The 22,379-nt window shown below is 44.8% G+C and overlaps 1 protein-coding gene across 2 annotated transcripts in view; it reads right to left on the reverse strand.

Moving 5' to 3' along the window:
• The window catches only part of STK32B (serine/threonine kinase 32B), a 369,695-nt gene extending 361,580 nt beyond the window's left edge, over positions 1–8,115 (reverse strand). For both annotated transcript variants that reach the window (XM_063108413.1, XM_063108412.1), the window contains exon 1: positions 8,064–8,115. In XM_063108413.1, coding sequence (XP_062964483.1) covers positions 8,064–8,115 — 52 coding nt within the window. The remainder of the gene's footprint in view (positions 1–8,063) is intronic.
• Between the last annotated feature and the right edge of the window lie 14,264 nt (positions 8,116–22,379).

Raw genomic sequence — 22,379 nt, forward strand, 5'->3', positions numbered from 1 at the left:
TTTCCTCAAACAACTACAGATAGAACTGCCATATGATCTAGCAATCCCACTGCTGGGCATATACACAAAGGAATAAAAATCATTTCAAAGGGAATCCTGCATGCTTATCACAGTTCTATTTATCATAGCCAAAATATGGAAGCCACCTAAATGTCCATTGATGGATGACTGGATAAGGTAACTGCGGTATGTATACACCATGGAATACTACCCTGCCATAAAAAGAATGAAATTCTGCTATTCATAGCAACGTGGATGAGCCTGGAGAAAATTATGTTAAGTGAAATAAGCCAGACACAGAAAGAGAAACACTGCATGTTCTTACTCATAAGAGAAGGAAGGAAGGATGGAAGGAAGGAAGGAAGACCACAATAATACATTGTACTTTCAGAAGGAGAAAACAAATCTATGGTTACTAGAGGTGGGTGGGGGAGGAAGGGGGGCTGAGCAGAGATTGGGTAAGAGGCATAAAGAATAATTACAATTTGTAATAATGAATATGCTAATTATTTGATCATCACATGTTGTACACAGGTGATGGTAGTCAACACTGTACCCCCAAAATATGTATAATCAATTATGCTTCAATAATAAAAAAGGAAAGAAATACTGTCAGAGATATATGGAATATAGTGACAAAGTCTAATATCTGTGCAATTTAAGTTTGTTAATGTGAGGAGAAAGAGAAAACGTCAGAAGCAATATTAAAAGATAAAATAAAAATCTTTCAAAACTAACAAAGCCACTAAGTCACAGATTTAAGAAGCACTAGCCACAAGCATAAAATAGCCAGATGATCATACCTATGCACATCATGCTTAAATTTCTGAATATAAAATATTCAATCTTAAAAGCAGCTAGACAAGAAAAACATGCACACTTAAAAGGAGCAAAAATAGTATTGACAGCTCTCTTCCAATCAGAAACAACAGAGGCCAAAAGACAATATAATCATGTATTCAAGATGCTAATGGAATAATCTGCCAACATAGAATTTGATAACCAGCAAAATAATTATTCATAAATAAAGTCTAAATAAAGACATTTTCAGAAAGTGAGAAAACTTGTCATCAGAAGGCATACACTAAAGGAAATGCTAAAGAAAATACTTCGGTCAAAGGAAAATAATGGAGACTCAAAATGAAATCAGGAATACAGAGTAGAATATGTGAGTAAGTAAAATCAATGATCTAAGACTCTATCTCAAAAACCTAGAAAAAGAACAGTAAATTTACCAAAAAGTATACAGAATAAAATAATTAAAATAAGAACATAAATCAGTGAATCACAAAGCAAACAAGTAAAAAGTCAAAAGCTATTTTTAAATTAAGCAAATGATAAACCAAGCAAGACCAATCAAGGAAAATAAATAACAAAACAAAAAAAAGCACAAATCACCAAAATTAGTATTGTAAAAGGAGATATCACTACAGATCCTATAGTCACTGGAAAAGATAATTAGAGGATATTATTAAAAACATTATGCCAATCCATTTGAAACTTAGAAATAATGATAGTCCTTGACAAACTCTTTCAGAAAACAGCAAGAAATTATATACTTTCCAATTCTTTTAATAAGGCCAGTATAGCCTTGATACGAAAACTTAATAAATCTGTTAAAAATGTACTCTTTCTTCCTATTTTCTGGGAGAATTTGCAGAGGATTATTATTTCTTTATTTTTTAATTATTATTGATTTATTTATTTGTTGGCAGCTGGCCAGTATAAGGATCCAAACCCTTGACTTTTGTGTTATAACACTGCACTTGAACCAACTGAGCTAACCAGTCAGCCCTATTCTTTCTAATGTTTGGAAATATTCACCTATGAAGACATCTAGGCCTAAATTTTGCTTCACAGGAAAATTTTAATACAGAATAAATTCTTTAATAGATATAAAACTGCTTTGATACTTAAATTCTTTCTGTGTTATTTTCAGAAAGTTATGCATTTATGGCGTAGTTATTTTATCTGTTTCAAATATATGGGCATAATATTTATAATATCTTTTTATTAAAAAGTTATAGACAAAATATTAGAAAATCAAATCCAAGAATATAATCACATCATGACCAAGAGGGGTTAATCCCAAGAATGAAAAATTGATTTAACATTTAAAAATCAATCAATATAATTCTTCACCTGATCAGAAAAAGGAGAAAAGCCAAATATCTCAACAGATGCACAAAAAGCATTTACTTAAATTTAACCTCTGTTAATGAAAAAGCTCTCAGCAAATCAGGATAGAAGAAAACTTCAGTGATAAAGAGTATGTACAACAACCATACAGCTCACTATTTAATTGTAAATAGTGAATATTTTCTGCTTCAGGGAGGGCTGGTTTTGGTAGGTGCGCCAGTAAGGATAGGCTGGGTTATGCTGCGGTAACTAACAGCTCCAAATTGCAGTGGCTTAAAACAGCACAGGTGTCTGTCCCACTCATGCCATGACCCACGGCAGGCTGGCTAGTAGGGGGGTGGCCTCTTCTGTGTTGTTCTCACTCTGGGAACCAGATTGAAATAAGTTTCACCATTTGGACCATTGTGGTTGCCCAGAGATAGAAAGATATGAAGTGAGAGCCACTAGTTCTCAAATACTTTCTCCATGACGTAACACACATCACTTCTATGCACATTGATCAAAGTACGTCATGTGGCCCCATGTAACCTCAGGGAGACAGGGAGGTATCATTTTTTTGCACGCATGGAAGTGAAGGAGAACAGGATATCAGTGAACAGTGACAATGTCCCACACTGAGAGAATGGGACATTTACATTAATGACTCCACAGATGGAGTACTTCTGGGAGAAGAACCAGGGGACGAAATCTTCAGTGAATAAGGATACTCCAAGGAGGTGACAAAAACCAAGGACTGAGAGGAGGAAGATTCCAGATTGATAGTAACATTGACCTCCACGTTTTCCTTGGGTAGCTCTGGCTAGGAGAATGACCCCAGGCTACGATAGTCAGTCTTCTCTCTTTGGGTAGTTCAGGTCTCTCAGTGCTCCGCTGCTATCCTGAACTGTCATTGTTACCTGAACTACAATATCCCTTAGGGTGTTGAGACCTTCAGTGCTCTTTGTAGAACAGTTTCTCCATCTCTGTGATTGCTGAAAGCCCAGATGTTAGATAACTGTGTGTTGCTGAGAATATTTGTTCCTTCCAATTCTCTCAGGAAAATGGCTAAGCTCAGTTCTAGCTTATGCTGTTTGATTCTCCTAAAATACTGATCCTTTTTCTCTCAAGGCATTTAAACCCTTCCCTCAAGACTCAACATAAATCCTCCCTCAATCCTAACAACTATTTATTCCAGCTGATTTGGTGGAGACCACCCTCCCTCCCCCCACCCTTTCGCTGCCCCATAAAGCAGGAATTTTGTCTTACCCAGAAAGCAGTGGGGGAAAACTCTGCCTCCCCTCTCAATGGGAAGAGAAGTGATAACCTGAGTTAGGCTATGCAAGAGTCTGGGATGTGTTAATCATTACAGGTGGCCATTTAAATATATCCTATCTCTAGGAGTTTCTTATGGATTTGCTGTGTGCCATGACTGGGAGCTACCAAGCTCCTGGCAGTGTAGAGTCCACTCTGCATGCCCAATCATATGCCCAAGAGAGTCTCAAAGTCAAAACTGAGAGACGGAAGTAAGAAGGCCACTCTAGTTTCAAATCCAAGGCATGGTCTCCAAGCCAACTTTACTGGTAACAGAGCCGAAATTTTTCTGTTTATTTTCTCAGAACCTAGAGGAATTCAAGAAATCGGCCCCTACTAAGTGACTGTTTTCATCTTTAATTCAACAAATAGCTGCAATGTGCCTTCACTGGCCCTATTTTAAGCTTTGCAGATGTAAAGGATAGAAAGCAATACTTGCGGCTCCTGAGGGCACAGTCTAGGGCAGAAGATGGACATGGAATCAAACAATTAAATGAGATAAGCCAAAGTGTCCCAGACCATGGTCCAAGGAACACAATGACAATAGGTACTGGAGTGGATGTTTTTGTTTGTTTGCACCTGCCTGCCCAGCATCCACTTGCCCTTCCTCTGTTGATACTTCAGTATTTCTTGGGAAAATTCTCCACATGCTCCCTCTGTCCAAATATGCCTCAAGTGGAGCCAGTTCTGCTGCCTGAATCCAAGGGTGGGCATGTGATCCTGCCTGGCTGATTAGAGCCTCATAGCTCCCCCGTTACAGTAATTGGTTCAAGAACAGCCCACGACTTAATCAGACCCAACCAGAAGTAACCCTGAGACATTTTCTGCAACTACTGTGAGAAAGATAACTCTCTTGTCCATACTTGGTGCTGTGAGGCTGTGAGCCTGGAGTGGGTAGGAGCCCCGTGAGGAAAGAGCCAGCCTGACAGTAAAGTCACATAGAGGACAGCAGAAGATCCAAGAAGGAAGACTCCTGATTTTATTTGGGAATTGGTTCCAGCCACAGATGACGAGATTGGCTCCTTCCTTCATACATTCATTCACAAAACTTTACTGGGCATCTCTTATGTCCCAGGTATTATTTCAGGCGTTGGGGGACACGGTAGTGAAAAAATCTCACAAAATCCTTGCCTCTAAGAAGCTTATAACTCCTTAGAAGATGATAAACAATCACACAAAATCCCTGCTTTTAAGGCACTTGTAACTGAGTGCAGGAAGACAGACAGTAACTACGAAAATAAGTAAAAGAAATAGTTTGCTAGATGGCGATCACTGCTGTGAAGAAAAATGAAGCAAGGGAGAAGGTTGGGAGAGCCATTTACGTAGGACGCTCAAGAAGGCCTCATGAAGACCCGAAGGACGTAAGGGAATGGGCCTGGGGGAGAAGCCCCCAGACAGCAGGAGCAGGTGTCAGGGCTCAGGTGTGAGTGAACAGGACAGAGCAGGGGCTGGCAGTGAAGGTGGGAGGTGAGGTCCCAGAGGGTGGGGCCTGTGGACATCTCTAAGGATGTTTATTCTCTCAGTGATGTGAGTTGCACCTGGGGCCAGAGGGAGGTGGTGGGAGTGGTGGACTGAGTAGAGGGCTGACATGGCCCAACACACATTCTAACAGGATCGCTCTGGCTGCTGCATTGAGGTGACACAGAAGAGGGTGAAGACATATACGAAGACCAGTTAAGGAAGCTACTGTGATCATTTAAGCAAGAGTTGTGACCACGGCTTGCACCAGAATGGTAGTGATGGAGATGATGAGAAGTGGCCAGAGCCAATTAATTCCCTTAAAAGCACTTTGTGTTGCTTTCATGTTGTTTGCACCTGGAAGAGGCTCAGCTAGCATGTGCTATTCCACGTAATCTCAGATACCTTCTATAGTAAAAACACTATTATTTTATGCACCACTAAGAAGAAAGAAATGCTGCCAATTAATCTATGCCACGATTCTTTCCAGACTTATTATATATCACGTTGGCCTGAGCAGCTGTGACCACATGTACACAAGTAGCTAAACTTTTGCAGTAAGAGCTTTGATGATCATGGCACAATAATGCAACAAAAAAGGTTCAGCTATCATTTAGAATTAAAAAGTACTTAGAAATCAGACTTGTGCTGGTCAGGTTCATGTTGCATCTTTAGCTGCCTGAAGATTGTGATTTGGGAGAGCATGCTTGTTCACTGGACCATGTCACTCCCTGCTTAAAATCCTCCAGTGACTCCAGAATGCCTGTAAGATCAAGTCTAAACACCTTCACATGGCCACTGGGCTCTTCAAGGCATCCAGGGTTCATCTCTTGTGCCTTCCAGCCCCACACTCAACACTGCAGGAGCACTGAACACCCCCCGCCCCCAAAATGAGCCATGATTACACCTACCATCTGCCTTTGCACATTCTGTTCCCTCCCTCGGAAACGCCCTTCCCACCTACCAACCACTCCTTCTCCTGGGTAATTCCTGCCATTTCTGCAAGACTCAAATCTAAAAGGGAGTCTTCTCCCACCCCTCCTCCCTGTTTTCAGGGCTAGGGACCCTCCTCTAGGATTCCAAGGTCCACCGAGCTCACCCTTTACAGGGCACTTAAACCCCCTGCATTGACCAGGAGGTCTATTGGCTCTGGGATCTCCTTAAGGACTTTGCCTCATCTTCCCCATATTCCCAGTGCCCAGCACAGGAGCGGGTGCAGAAAAAAGGAAGAGTAAATGCCTATGAAATAAATGAATTGGTTGGTGGCAAATAACACTGTTTACCCCCTCAAGGAAATATGTGAGAAATAGGCTGGCAAAATAAAACAAGTTAATGTTTCACTGAGCTGGAAGCTGGCAAAATGAGGAGAGCCCTAACCTTGTATTTCAACAAGCACCAAAACTGGCAGTAAATGTTAGGCTCGATTCACCTTCGGAACGAGGGCCGGCAGCAGGAAAACCAAAAGGTTGACTACACCAGAGATAACTATTTCACCAATCAATATTTCAAGCACATTTGGGGGGATAAAGGATAGAGACCATTCTCAATACAAGGGTGGCAAATTTCCTCAGGAAATAAAAGAGAGAGAAAGAAGCTAAGGAAATTACTAAAATCATAACCTTTGACCCCGGCTAGAATGATGGATCCCTAAAATTGGGGGTGATGCTATGGGGTGTCCAAACTCTTCCTGGGACATACAAGAGCCTCCACAACTTCCCCACCTACCGCTCCTCTGTCCACAAGTGTCTCCCCACCTCCCATGCTCCAGACCAAAGACCACGAAGAGCTGGGATCTCCCTGTGCCCCAAGGTGCTGCGCTGGCCCATCACTGCCCTTATCACCGTGGACGGTCATTCAGTGCCACTGGACAAGGAATCTCTTTAAGGAAGGACCGCATGGGCTCACACACAGAAGGCACTCACTTCACTTACGCTGGGTCCGTCTGTCCATTTGAGACGGGCTGCAGCACCCACAGCCTTGGTAGTTCTAGAAAGCATGGCCTGTGCACACAAGCACGTGCACACAAGCGCGTGCCCTGGGAATTGATGACAAGCACAGCTTCCAAGGCAGACTGTCCAGCTTCAAAGCCAGCTCTGCCCTTACTAGCTATGACTAGACAGGTCCCCTTCCTCCACTGTAAAATGGAGACAAGAAAAGTGCTACCCCATGAGGTGCTGTGAGGACTAAATGCTCACTGAGAACAGTGCATGGCTCATAGTGAGGGCTCAGTATGTCTTAGCTCTTATTTGGGTCACAATGGAGATCGGACAGTCAGCACAGGAGGAAACTAGCTTTCAGAAGCAAAGGGTTATAACAGATAACCAACAGTATTTGTACAGCTCTGTACTGCTTGTATTTACCAGGCACTTTTCACATGAATTACTAGCGGTTAAGCTTCAAACAATCCTATAAGGTAGTAGGTGGTATCATAATTCTCATAGGTAAAGGAACCAAGGCTTCAGAGAGGTTAAGTAAGTTGCACACGGACACACAGCACTGGAAATGGGATTCTGCTAGTTCGAATACTGAGCTCTATCGACCTGAACTGTAAGGAACCCCCAGCCCTGGAGCCTAGAGGAGGTTAGACAGCCTATCCCACTCCACCAGGGAGGCTGCCACCAGCAGGAGTTTAGCCAAGAAAAGTTTCCCTGGACCGTCCTGGGCTAATTAGGAGAACAGCATCCAACCAGCCCACGGTTGAGACGAAATGCGTGGTGGACACGGACACACACGCACGCACACACACGCACACACACTCACACATACGCACACACACGCACACATACGCACACACACACATACGCACACATACGTGCACACACGCGCGCACACATACGCACACGCGCGCGCGCGCACACACGCACACTCGCACACACGCTCACACGCGGCGCAACCCGCCCACCCCGGCCGCCGGCTTCAGCCTCGGACTCGCCAGGAGACCTCGGCTTCCCGGAGCCTACGATGACAACTCCCCCCTTCCACACCCCCAAGTGCAGGCTGCGGGTCCGACTCTCCTGTCCGACCCCGCCGCCCCGGCCCGGCTCTCGGCTCGGTCCCGGCGCCTCCAGGGCACCGACACGCGGGAGGTGCCCGGGTGGAAGCCCCGCGCCCGGCAGCGCGCTCGGCTGGAAGGAGGGGCCGGCCGGCCGCGGGGTGCCCGAGCGGGGCTCTCCTACCTTCCTCGTTCTCGTCAAACACGGGGGGCTTGTGGGAGTGGTTCCCGCCCATATTCCGCCGCGGCCGCCGCTGCTACATGCCGGGCCGCGGGGCTGCGGGCTGCGGTGACAGCGTCCAGCCCAGGTGGTAGCCGCGCGCCGAGCCGGAGGGGGCCGAGCCCGCGCAGGGGCGGGGACCGCGCCGCCGCGCCCCCTCTTCCCCGCCGCTCCGCCGCGCCGTGCGCCCGGGCCCGCCCGGGAACCCGGGAGCTCCCCGCGCCGGGGCCGCCGTGCCGCGCCCCTCGCCGGCTGCAGCGGGCGGGAGGCAGGAGGCGGCGCGGGAGGAGCAGGAGGAGCGGGAGGAGCAGGAGGAGCAGGAGGGGGAGAAAGCGAAGGGGCGAGCGCAGCCCCGGCGGGCGGCCGGGAGGAGGGGGCCAGTCAGCCCGCGGGAGCAGCGGTCCCGGCGTAGCTGGGCCGGGACAGTCCCTCTAGGAGGGAAGCGATCTGTGAGCACCTGCTACGTGCCGGGCCCCGGCTACGCGCTGTATCAGCACCATCCACTCCCGCCTCACCCACCCAGCAGTCAGAAGCCATCGTTCCCCATTTTAGAGTCAGGTAGACTGAGGTTCCGAGGTACGGAGCTCTGGGGTCTGGGGACCGTGGGCCCCGGCTGCGAAGAGAGCCCCGGGACGCCCCGCGGGGCCTTATTTGCCTGTCTGAGTTGGGACGCGGCCAGTGCTGGGTCTACCGCTTCTCCAGCAGACGCTTTTCCTCTTAACGGTTGTTTAAATTTTAACGAATGAAAGTAGAGTCTAGACCCTTTCGGGCCTGATCTGACCCCTTCATCGTACACGGGGATGCTGTGGTTGGCCCAAAGCCATTCCCCGTGGCCGGGCGTGGGCCTCGGGATTCTAGTAACCGTGCGGCGCGGGCGGCCGATTTCGGGGCTGGGTTCGCATCTGCAGCTGGAGCCTGCGGGTGGGGAGGGGTCCCGCGCCAGGGCTGCAGGTGCCTGAGGACTGGGTGCGGTGAATGCGGCCCAAGGCTCGTGCGGCGGGACAGAAGACGCTTCCTGAGGGATAGGCGGGTCCCCGTGCCTAGAAGTCCAGCCGGCCCAGCACTTCGGGCTGCGGGGATCTTTGGCCACATCCTGCCATCTGCTGGACGCCCTGAGCCACTGTCTGCGCTTCGGTAGAAACCAGCGGTTCTTTTTCAGCCTCTGCATCCCAACTCCTACCTGGTTGGTCTCTCTCTGTCTCTCTCTGTCTCTCTCTCTCTCTCTTCCTCTAGGTGGGGTAGGTGAGGGGGTGAGGGGACTGGGGAGACTGTAACACAGAGGAAAAAAAAAAATTCTCCCAGAGGCAGTGGGAAAGAGCTGAGAAGATTGGAACCAGCCCCACCCAGCACGACCCAGCTAATGCTTTCTACCCAAATTGCCTCATTTCCAGAGCGGTTCTACCACTTACTAGCTGTGTGTGTCGCCTTGAAGTTCTCATCTGTGAAATGGGGCAGTTTACTAAAATACACCCGATTTCGCAAGACATGTGTCACAGTTTATAGTTACAGCTACAGTATGACAGGGGGGTACTATAGTCCCCGTTTTACACAAGGAGAAACGGTGTCTCAGGGGGTCTAATAGCTCATCCTTAGTGCGGCAGTTACTGTATTAGTTTCCTAGGGCTGCCGTAACAAGTTACCACACACTTGGTGGCTCACAACAGAACTCTGTTCTCTCCCTGTCCTGGAGGCCCTGCGGGAAGACCAGTCCCACGCTCCTTCCAGCTCTGGGTTGGGCTGTGGAATTCCAGTCTCTGCTGCTGTCTTCACATAGCCCTCTCCTGTCTTCCTGAGTTATTTCCTCTTACAGACAGTATTAGATTTAGGACCCACCTGCGTAATACAAAAAGATTTCGTCTCAAGACCCTTAACCATCTGCAAAGACCCTTTTTCTGAATAAGGTCACAGTCGCAGGTTCTGGGGGTTAGGACTTGGACATACCTTATCGGGGTCACCATTCAACCCACCACAGTTGCCCATAGCCATGCTGTCTCCAGGCTGAGCGTTGACCCACCACACGAGACTGTTCCCTGACTGCTCCCCTGCTTTCCAGCTCTTCCTGAGCCAGCTGGGGCAGCCAGGGCTGTGTGCCCCCAGGATCTTGCTCAGTTCATGGTGCAGCCTTGACACTTCACAAGTATTTTGTGATAAAATGAATAAATGAGGATGTTTTAGATGGGTTGGAATGGAGATTTTGTTGAGAAACGTGAATAGACCCCCATCTTTGTTCACCACCAATCAGGCCTCTGGACTTTAAAGCAGGGTATTCAGGGAAGCCTCATTGAGTGGACATCAGAGGAACATCCAGAAGGCAATAAGGGGTTGGCTATGCAGATATTGGCAATGAGAATATTACAAGCAGAGGAACAGCTGGTGCAAAAAAAACCAAAAAAAAAAAAAAACTCCTAAGATAGGAGCATGCCTGGCTTGTTCCAGGAAATGCAAGGGGCCACAGACTGGAGTGTGCAATGCAGAAGGAGATGCAGGGGAGAGGTATGGAGAGCCGAGCAGGTAGAGCCTGGGAGGTGAGTGCAAGGACTCAGGGCTTTCTTCTGAATGAAGTGGGGACACATTGGAGGGTTTTGAACAGAGAAGTGATATGACTGACATTTTAAAAGCAGCCCTCCTGCTCTGTTGAGAACAGACCGAAGCAAGGCAAAGGTGTGCATGGGAAGGCTGGCTCTGAGGCTACTGCAGTAACCCAGGCAAGAGACAATGGTGGTGTAGGCTCGACAGGAGCAGGGGTGGCAGTGAGACGTGGCCAGGTCTTGGACATACTTCAGACACAGGTAGAGCTCATGGGACTTCTGGAAAGATTGGTAGATGGAGGAGAGAGAAAGAGGAGTTGAGGACAACTCAGAGCTTCTGCCTGAACAACTGGAAGGATAAAGAGGGGCAGGGTGGGGCAGGACCCCTCTGTTTTGTGGAGATCAGGAGTCCCATTTGGGGCTTGTTAAATTTAAGGGGTCTTATGGGCATGCAGCAGCCTCTGGACAGGTGCGTCTGGGGTTCAGGGGAGAAGTTGAGACTGGACTTTTAAATTGGAAAGCCCCGAGCATATAGATGATGCTAAAGGCCTGAGACTGGGGGAGATCATCCTAGAGAGGCAGGGACCAAACCCAGGGCCTCCAACAGGAAGAGGCTGGAGAAACAGAGAAAGAGCAGCCAGGACAGAAGTGGAAGCCAAAAGTCTGAGATGCACTAGAAGCCAAGTGGGGGGCAGAGCGGGATCAATTGCCTCCATGCAGCAGCACCGGCCTCGGAGGGCAGCTATAAGAGTTACACATGTTCACACCTTGCAAGAAAGTAGAACAACACCTGGTGTGTTGTAAACCATCAATACGTGTTTATTATTGACTGTGAGGACCACGCAAGTAGACCTGATAAATACCTAGATAGAGGCAATGTCTAGACTGTTAGCAAAAGTCGACCTCACTATCATTAACTCCTTTAGCTAACATGCCCTGAGCTTGTATCATGTGTCAGACACTGGCCTGGGAGCAAGGAAACAGGTAGGTAAAACATACCCACCATCTCCTCTTATGCTAGGAGGCTGCCAAGATATCGTGCAAGCAGAGCACAAGATTTACACGATTGTTCTTAGTGTCTAGTCAGGTATACAGTAATCATTTTCACAAGATACATAGCTCTAGATTTATGAGAGATATAAATGAAGCCATATGCATAATTAAGAATGGTATATAGTAAATATACGTCAAAGCTAAGTACAAATATGTGTTTTCACTCCAGACAGAGGGATCTGTTTAGAAGTTTCTCAAAAAACTACAGATAGAACTACCATATGATCTAACAATCCCACTACTGTGTACATACCCATAGGACAGGAAATTAATATATTGAAGAGATGTTTGCACTCCTATGTTTACTGCAGCATTATTCACAACAGCCAAGATATGCAATCAGCCCAAGTATCCATCAACAAATGAATTGGTCAAGAAATGGTGATATATATACACAATTCTATTCAGCCATAAAAAAGAAGGAAATTCTGTTGTTTGTGACAACATGGATGAGCCCGGAGGGCATTATGTGAAGTGAAATAAGCCAGGCAGTTTCTTTGTTTGTTTTTAACATTTTCTTGTATGTTTTGTGGGGAACAGTGCGCTGTTTCAATACATGCACATACTGCACAGTGATTGACTTAGCGTAGACAGCAATGTTTTGTACCTGTTACTGCATCCCTTCTCCTTCCCTCGCAGCCTCTGGTAGCCATTATTCTACTCTCCACTTCTATGAGAACCACTTTTTTTTTTTTTTTTAGATTCCATATGTGAATGACAGCATGTGGCATTAGTCTTTCTGTGCCTCACTTACTTCACTTCACGTGATGGTTTCCTGTTCCATCAATGCTTCAGCAAATGATAGAATATCATTTCTTTATAGAGTTCCATTGCATATATATATATATATATATACCACTTTTTCTTTACCCATTCATCCTTTGATGCACATTTAAGTTGATTCCATCTCTTGACTATTGTGAATATTGTTACGATGAACATGGGAGGGCAGGTGTCTTTGGATATATTGATTTCATTTCGTTTGGGTATTTAACCAGTAGTGGGACAGCTGGGTCATAAGGTAAATCTATTTTTAGTTCTCTGAGGAACCTCCGTATTGTTTTCCACAATAGCTGTACCAATTTACATTCCCACCAACAATGTAGGAGGGTTCCTTTTCTTTGCATCCTCACCAGCATTTTGTTGTTTTTGTTGTTGTTGTTTGTCTTGTTGATAATAGCCATTCTAACTTGGGTGAGATGATATCTCATTGTGATTTTAATTTTCACTTCCCTGATGATTAGTGATTTTGAGCATTTTTTCATGTGCTCATCGACCATTTTGTATGCCTATTTTTGAGAAATGTTTGTTCAGGTCTTTTGCTCATTTTTCTTTTCAGAAGCTTATATCATTTATTTGAGGAAATGTTTTACCTGGGGCAGTAATTATCAGTGGAACTAATCAGTTACCAAATCCAATTATAATGGGCATTACTATAAAAAAGATTATTACAAGTGCATGTATGATTACAATAACATTAAAAATTTGGTTGTCACCTAAGAGAACCCCAGGCTGACCAAGCTCAGCTTCAATTAGAAGATTTAGGGCAGTTCCACTATACTAGCTCAAGCACCAGATAATACAGATGGCATGCGAATATCTTCATGATTTGTTAAGAATACCCAGTGATTGATGAGTATAAGTATAAGGTGTAGGCTAAAAGGTATATGGCTGAACATGCATTAGACTGTAAATCTAAATACGGAGGTCAAGCCCTCTTTTTACCAAGCCTAGAGGTGATTAATCATATTGAACTGCAAATTCAGGGGAGCAGCTTCAGTTCTGCCAGGGCTTCTCCCACCATTTTCCCCCTCAATGGTGGTAGAAATAGATGGAAGCCAGTTGACTTGGGCATTTAGCTGTTAACTAAATTTTCATGGGGTTGGAAGTCACCAGTCTAGTAAGGATTTAGCCTCATTAAAGGGACTGATTTGCATTCAGTTGATGTGAGATGGAGTCTGGCAGTCCGTAAAATCACAAACTAAGTGAAGGATACTTAGAGCTGCTTTAAAGGCCCTTGGACTATTTAACATAAATTTTTAGCTTAGGATCAATGATATTGGTGTTTTGCTCATTTTTTAATTTTTTTTTTTTTTGGTTGTTATTTGTGGGGTTTGGGGGGAGGATTGTGTGTGTGGTTTGGGGTTTTTTTTTTTTTTTTTGCTCTTAAGTTGTTTGAGTTCCTTATGTATTCTGGGTAATAGTGCCTTTCTGATGTGTAGTTTTCAAGTATTTCCTCCCATTCTCTTCACTTTGTTGATAGTGTCCCTTACTGTGCAGAAGCTTTTCAGTTTGATGTAGTCCCATTTGCGTATTTTTGCTTTAGTTCCCTGTGCCTTTGTAGTCTCACTCAAAAAAGTGCCACCCACTCCCACTTCATGTAGCATTTCTCTTATGTTTTCTTCTAATAGTTTCATAGTTTTGGATCTTAAATTTAGGTCTCTAATTCATTTTGAGTTGATTTTTGCGTATAATGAGAGACAGGTGTCTAGTTTCAATCTTCCACATGTGGATATACTGTTTTCCCAGCACCATTTACTGAAGAGGCTGTCCTTTCCCCACTGTATATTCTTGGCAACTTTGTCAAAAATCAGTTGGTTGTAAGTGCATGGCTTTTTTTCTGGGCTATCTATTCTGTTCCATTGGTCTGCTTCTCTACTTTTATGCCAGTACCATGCTGTTTTGGCTATTACAATTTTACAATATATTTTGAAGTCAGGAAGTATGATGCCTCGAACTTTGTTCTTTTTGTTCCAGATTGCTTGAGCTATATGGGGTCTTTTGTTGTTCCATACAAATTTTTAAATTGTTTTTTCTATTTCTGTGAAGAATGTCATTGGTATTTGATAGGGGTTGAGTTGAATGTGTAGATTGCTTTGGATAATATGGACATTTTGATGATATTAATTCCTCCGACTCATGAACATGGGATATCTTTCCGTTTAGTTGTATCCTCTTTAAATTTTTTTCCCTCAATGTTCACAGTTTCTATTGTAGAGATCTTTCACCTCCTTGGTTAAACTTACTCTTAATTATTTCAGTTTTTTTGTAGCTATTGTGAATGGGATTACTTTCTTGATTTCTCCTTCAGTTATTTTATTATTAGCATATAGGAATGCTACTGATTTTTGTGTGTTGATTTTGTATCCTGCCACTATACTGAATTCATTTATTAATTCTAAAAATTTTTGGTGGGGTTTTTATGGTTTTCTATTTATGTGATCATGTCCTCTGCAAATAAGGATAGTTTGACTTCCTTTTTTTCTAATTTGGATGCCCTTTATTGCTTTTGTCTTGCCTCATTGCACTGGCTAAAACTTCCAGTACTATGCTGAATAAGAGTGAAGAAAATGGGCATCCCAGGCACAGTTCTTAACTCCTCCTGTTTATCATTTTGTTAAGTATCCTCAGAAAGAAATTTTCTAGGTCTTGTTGGGAAGAACCGAGATAGGGGAGAGTTGGTGAGTGTCTGTAGTCAAAAGCCTATCACCAAAAGAATACAGATGCAAACTCTACTCTTTAACTAGTATCTAGGGGAATATATTTTCTTTTGTCAGGGGCACAGGGACACACATTTAACCTGACCACCCTAAGCTGGGCTGCTCCCCACCTCCCACAAGGTTCATTTTCAATCAGGAAGTCTCCAGGTATGGAAAGGGGGCAATGGATAACAAGGTGGTACCCTATCTTGCTGGTCTCCTTAGAAGACAGCTGGGGATAGAGTCCTCCAAAAACCCTAGCTGTGACTCTTCATGGCCAAAGGAATCGGTCATGTAGTACTCAATAATGTGGATGAATTATTTGGAAGTAAGCATATTCCTCTTCTACATCCTATACAATGTTGCGTGCCATCCAGTCTCCTCAAGAGAGAACGGCTAAACTTGGTTTCAGCGGTATGCCAGACAAAGTCAGCTCTGGGTCTTGCTCTCTTGCCTGGCTCACATATTGACAATGTTTTGTGTGGTCTTCTAACTCAAAATAAGATAAAACAGAAATGATCTAATTCTCTGCTCCAATCTAATTCTCTAATTCTCTGCGTGGCTTTCCTAGAAGGCTGACTATGGAGAGATCTTGGAAGTTGCAGTGTAGGGGCTCTCTTATGAATCTGACAAGGAATGAGGGCATGATTCTGTGTTACTTTTCAAACCCCAAATGTAGGCATAAGAATAACAACTGGGGTTCTTTTTCTGACTTAAATTTACATAAGTAGTCTTATGGCTGATATTGCTATTGCTGAGAACAAGTTCAAGTATTTACCATACTCGTACTTAGAGCTATAAAAGCCACTGGCCATAATATTTAATTTTATGTGACATGATCATGCTGCAGTGGCTAATGTGATTCCCCAGAGCAGGGTGTCTTTTGTGCCATGCTGTTTTTTAGAGTCTGCTATATCAGATTTTTTTACCATTTATGTTAAGCCTATTTATTTAAAACTTGAGTCTGGATTGCTTGGAGTAAATACCACCTGCTTACATTCATTTCAATATGTTCTCTTTGGCAGCATTGTACATTGTAAAGAAAAAAGTGATAAAGGCTGTTTTGTGGTACACCAAGATAAGGAATAGTTTGCACATTCAGTTCTTTGCTGAAACTCATCTCACTCAGATAAAAAATTATACTTAATGACTAAAACATAATCTATTCAAGAGGAACCTTTCTACTGTTAAGTCTTTGTGTGTACATTATATATGTGTTTGTGTGTGCACACTCACTCAAAGTAAGGGTCCATAAACTGCTACTAATGTGGTATGTCTGCATTTCTTGGCATTTAAAACTTCCCTAGAGGCATTTTCATAGTTTGGAACTTGGTAGCCCAGTAATTCTGAGCTTCATGTTCTTACGTTAAAATAATTTGCATAGTAGCTCCATGTCGACCTCAAATTAAGTGTTTGTGGAGAATTCTAGCTGTAATGTAGACCAGGCTGCTTCAGAAAAGGGCTCCGCGGCTGCCAAATGAAACACCCATAGAGTGCGTTTCATTGTACTCCTGCCTGGGTTTATAGGGATTCTTAGGGGCTTAAGGCGGTTGTCATGAACACTCTGAAACTGTGCTTGAACTTTGTGTGTGTGTGTGCACACGCGCACGCATGTATATTTCAGTATTTTTATGGGGAGAGATTCAAAGTCTTTCACAGTCCCTTAAAAGCCTCCATAAGGGAGCTGGCTAATTAACTCAGTTGGTTAGAGCGCAGCCTCATAACACCAAGGTCACAGGTTTGGATCCCTGTACTGGCCAGCCACCAAAAAAAAAAAAAAAAAGGTATTAAAAGCCTCCATGAATCCACTCCTCCCCATGAAGAAAAGAACTCAGAAGCACTGATGTAATGAATAGTCTGTGTCAGGAAGAACAAACTCTAACACGTGTAGCAGAATAATGATAATTACTTACTAAAAGACACCATGTATCGAGGAGGAGAGTGTGTGACCTAGGAGGCAGGAGACAGGCCTTAAACATTCCACTGCCACTGCTTCATATGTGACCTCAAATGAGTCACTTCCCCCCCGGGTCTGTTTTCCAATCTGTAAACCACCCCCCCCCCACACACACACACACAGAGTTTTAACTGAGCACATGGCTACCTGGCTAGAGACTACATTTCCCAGCTACCTCTGCAGGTAGGAGTGCCCATGTGACTAAGTTGCAGCCAATAGAATGTGAGGAATTGTGTGTGTGACACGCAATCTCTTCCCCTTCCTGTAGGCTGTGATGCTCACACCTTGATGTAAGACACCTTCAGCCATGCCAAAGAAGGCAACACCCTAAGGAGCAACAGAGCAACCAGGTGGAAGGAGCTGTGGTCCAGGGCAACTTCATGGAGCAGACACTCTACCAGACTTGGACCACCCGCCTACCTCTGGGCTGCTAAGAGAGAATAATACACTATCTTGGTTATACTACTGCCTACCTATTTTGAATTTGGGGATTCCTTTGGTTCAGCAGCTTAGACCATATCTAAACCAATAATGATTGGATTAGGTCAAAGTCATCATTGTCATCCTTTCCTTGTCCTCCTCCCTTACATCCAGAGTGACACAGGCACATAACAGAGGTTCAACAAACTGAAAGGATGAATGAACAAGTGAAAAACCGAGTGGTTTACTATAAGGGTGACCCATGAACCAGCATGGATTGGATGAAGTCCCATCTAAGTATTCTTCCTATACTAAAATTCTGCCATTTTGTTTCTTAGAACTGAGGGTCACATGGGTACACAGTGTTGACTGGCACTGTCTTAGCTGGGTGTCTTCCAAAGAAAGGGTGAAGGGTGGTGAGGTCTTAGGGAAAGCAGAGAGATGTAACACACACACCCCTCCCCTCTCCTGTCTTTCTACAGTTATTCGTTTATTCACTCAACAAGCATGTGCCTATTACACACCAGGCACCAGCAGGTACAGAAAAGAGTAACACATGTCCACGCCAGCTCCAACAAGCCATGAAGACAACGGTGCAGTGGTAAACAGAAGCAGTGCCATGGCAAAGTGAAAGCTGAAGCAGGCTGCAACATGGTGACAGTTTAATCTCATAGTGTTCGGAGTCTCCCTAGAGCTGCCCTCCACAGAAGAACCATTTTTATCTTCCCTAACTAACTTCACATGGCCAGGAGCACTTGGTTTGCTTTGCGGAAGTTCATCTGTCAGAGCCTCTTCTCAGAGTCCTGGGGGCACTCTCAGTCTAGGGACACTTCTTCCATCTGCAGAGTGATTGACTTTTATTAGCAATGAGTCAGGGTATAACTTTTCCTATGTTACAGCATTATTGTGAGCTTTGGTGAAAGTACCAAACAGAGTGCCTGCTGCCTACCAAGAGCTCAATAAATTCAAGGGTACTTCAAAAAGATCACGGAAAAACGGGATTAAAAGATAATACAAATCTTTCCATGAATTTTTAAAGACCCCCTCATGTGGTTGGATGCTGATTTGGTAGCATGAGAACTATTGGCCTTACCCAGCAATTCTCAACAGGAGATGATCTCCCCCCACCCCAGGGGACATTTGGCAATATCTGGGGACAGTATGACTAAGATGGTGGCAGAGCAACACTACTAGCATCTAGTGGATAGAGACCAAGGGTGCTGTTCAACATCCTACAATGCACCGGACAAGCCCACACATCACAGAAACATCTCTCCCAAAATTTCAATAGTGTTGAGGCTGAGAAACTCTGCTCCAGCCCATCAAAAATGCCAATATCAACATGATACATTCAGACTCCTGCTAGAGACCTGTTGTGTGCAATTGTAGATGCCACTTTTGCCTTGGTATTTAATGTATAATTATAAGACAGTACTTCTGTGACTGTCAACTACAATTTTGGGAGGTTTTGCCTCAAAATACCAGCAGCACAAGCTTTAGTTCCTTCTTTCCATACATGAGTTGTCACTGGCAGAACATATCCTCATTTCTCAGGGCTACTTGATGGCTCTCCAGGAAACATCATCATTTTCTAGTCTGGCCTGCAGGTGTGGAGTTTGTTTTCTGACTTCAGAGACCCCTGGACCCAATTTACATAACCAGAACAAAAGAGGGCCTGCTGTCTTGTGAAGGAGGGAGACATTGATGATGATGATTTCCAGGACACATTGTGATGACTGTAGCATTTCTTTAGCCAATACTTACTGAGCACCTACTACACTCCAGAGCCGTGTTAAGTGCTGGGACCTCAGTGGGGGATACAACAAATGCAGTCCCTGCGCTCATTGCCCCTAGCCGCTATCAGACGGCCTCAGCATCTGTCAATATAGCATCTTACACAAACCTTCAAGATAAGAATTGTATTTCTTACATGTGAGAAAGTTACACTTTTTGAAAACATACATGAAGAACCATTGTACAAAAATATTTTGACCATTACTTTAATTTGCATTTCTGATGAAAATACATCCTAATTTTGTAGACTTTGTATAGAAATGTTTTAAAAGATCCTTGATCTCACCAAGTATGAGTCTAAGTCTCTGCTGGGAAGGCCCATCACCCCTTTCCTGCCTGGTGGACCCCTTGCCAGCCTCCAAGGACCAGCTCAGCCATCTCCTCATCTGGAAAGTGACCCCACTCTCCTCCCCAACTCTGACAAAGTGCAGAATGCTTTCCCTACCCCTGCAGCACTTTAGATACTCATGGTTAGGCTCATGTACATAGTGGGGCAGGGGGGCAGGGCATACCCAGAATATTGGAGAATGAAGCATTGTCAAACATAGAGTCCCCCTTTCTAAGAATCCCTCCCACTCCCGTTGCATGACGTGCCAGTCCTTACTCCATGAGGACTAAGAACATTAGCCACCATTTATCCATTTGTTGAGCAATTACTCTGTGCCAAATATTATAATTAAGCATGTTACAAGCATCATTTTAACTTAATCATTTAACCATCCAAAAAAGATTATTTTTCCATTTTTAGTATGTGAAAAATAAGGCTCAGAGATGGATTCATAGATTCATTTCTTTGGTGAACATCCATCGAGACTGACTGTGGAATGTCAGGTGCTGCAGGTTAAAAAGAGAATTCATGTGGTGCTCACACTTTGCTGGTGAGGTGGAAGCACTTGGTGCTGAATCCCAGCGCTGGTAGGTGGCTGAGCCAAGCACATCCAGCCAAGGCTCCAGCTTCTACTCAAATACCTCCCCAGTGCAGTCTGTGAGTAGGGGTGGAGGTGTGCAGACATTTGTGGAGGTGCTTCTTGGATTCTGTAACCAAATTTACATCTACACATGAAAATGCATTCTCAGTATCATTCAAAGGAAGCCACCGATGGCCAGAGGGGGGAAGCAGACACCAGCAGGGAAAATCTCATTAAACCTCGAGCTACGGACCTTCCTGCAAGCCCTCTCTGATGAGGCTGCCATGAACATTCAATTACAACCAGCGTCTGATGAAGGAACCTGGGGAAGAATCGAAGACGCTTCTCCGACCTACCTGGTGGATTTGTTCAAGGGCTGAGACCAGCTTTCTAATCAGCTGAATGAGTGTAGGGATGTGAAGACAGCTCCATTCTGCTTAGTTTTGAATGATGGTCCAAGCAGGAAAATGTGAAGATCACTCTGTGAAACACCTGGCACGTACACAACATGCATAGTTGTTTTTGAGTGTTAAGATCAGTTTTTGCAAAGCATCAGGCAAAAAACATTGTGACGTCCATGGTGAAAAGGAGAAAGCTATTATGGTAACTTACAGGAGCATGGCGCTTATGACAGCTGTTGGTAGAATTTGTTCCCTCTGGCACTCCTTTAGTGAATATTTGGGGGAGGGGGAGCACATAGAATATTTCCAGAGTGCTCCAGGTAGGGGAAGAGCATGTTTGGAGGCCCAGCCATCAAAGGGAAAGTGACCCATTTCAGGCACTTCTGATGCCCACCCATAAGAGGTTGTTACTATAGTAAGAAAGATGGGATTCATTTCCATACATTTTCTGGTTCATTTTTCAAAAGATGAATTCTGTGTCTGTATGAGTCACAGTGGCTGCTGAATAAGTGCATAAGCAACTAAGTAAAAGTCCGAAGTTTCATATAGGTGAAATGGAATTAGGAAGAGCTGCATAACACAGCATGAAATCTATGCAACCCACCTGGAAATGTATGCAATATTCCTCAATCTGCTTTTTTTCCTTTTCTTCTGTTCTTTGAAATGTTTCAATGGTATAATTTTATAACACATTTAGGGCCCGCCTTCTCCTGTGCAGCAGTGAATTTAGCTCAAGTCACAAAATACCTTTTGAAAGCTTGTGACGAGTAAACACGGCTCATGTGAGTTTCTGTGTATTTGGATACTCCCAGCAAATGCAGGTGGTTTAGAGACATCCCATACCATAAAGACCCAGACGGCGAGCTCACCCGTTGCCTGCAGGTAACTTTGGCATGTCTTGTTACCTCCCCCAGCCTCAGAGCTTCCAGTGGAAACTGGGGGTTGTGTACTCGCCTCTCCTGGGGTAGTAGAGAGACAGAGAGCCGGCCAGTGTCTGCCCTTCCTGCCATCCCTAGGCTGTGCCATAGCAAGCCCCACTCTCCAAAACTATAGCCTCCTCATGAAGGAAGAAAAGGAACTATTCAAATAAAAATGTTGGAAACTAGGAGGTCACACTTAACAAGGTTTACGGTGCCAGCAACGTTGAGAGGCCAAGTCAGTTTCTGAAATGCTTTCTGTCCAAGGTTTAAGTTACTTTTGCCCACTTCCTGCCCAGGCTGTGTGTTGGCTACGGGTTTTTCTACAAGGGCAGAAGCCAAAACACTCAATATGCTTCCCGAGGGAGGAAGCCTTAACTTCACAGAAGCTGGAATCCACAGGATGCTGGGAACAGAAGGAGGGTTTCAGGGGCCAGGGCCCAGCTGGGGAAATGCTCATGTGTGTTGATCACGTAGCAGCCGTGTCGCCTTCCACGTTGTGAGTGGTAAGGCAACAAAGAACATCATTTATTCATTCATTCCACCAGCACCCCCTTTCTTCCACTAGGCCCCAAATCTTGGGCGAGCATGCTGCAGCCTGACTCTGAGCCCCTGTGGTCTGGAGTGAGTGTGTGTGCGTGTGTGAGTGTTCGGAGGGCGGGGACTGCGTTTACGGAGCTGGAAGTTACATAAATAGTAACAGTAAACCCCCAATGCTTATTCTACACCCAGCATTGATCTAGAGCTTTGTATGTACTGACCATTTGATCCTTCCTTTGCTCCATGTGGGTGATACGAATGTTGTCTCCATTTTACAGATGAA

The sequence above is a fragment of the Cynocephalus volans genome, chromosome 9, assembly GCF_027409185.1.
Source record: "Cynocephalus volans isolate mCynVol1 chromosome 9, mCynVol1.pri, whole genome shotgun sequence".
In the NCBI taxonomy this organism is placed as follows: domain Eukaryota; kingdom Metazoa; phylum Chordata; class Mammalia; order Dermoptera; family Cynocephalidae; genus Cynocephalus; species Cynocephalus volans.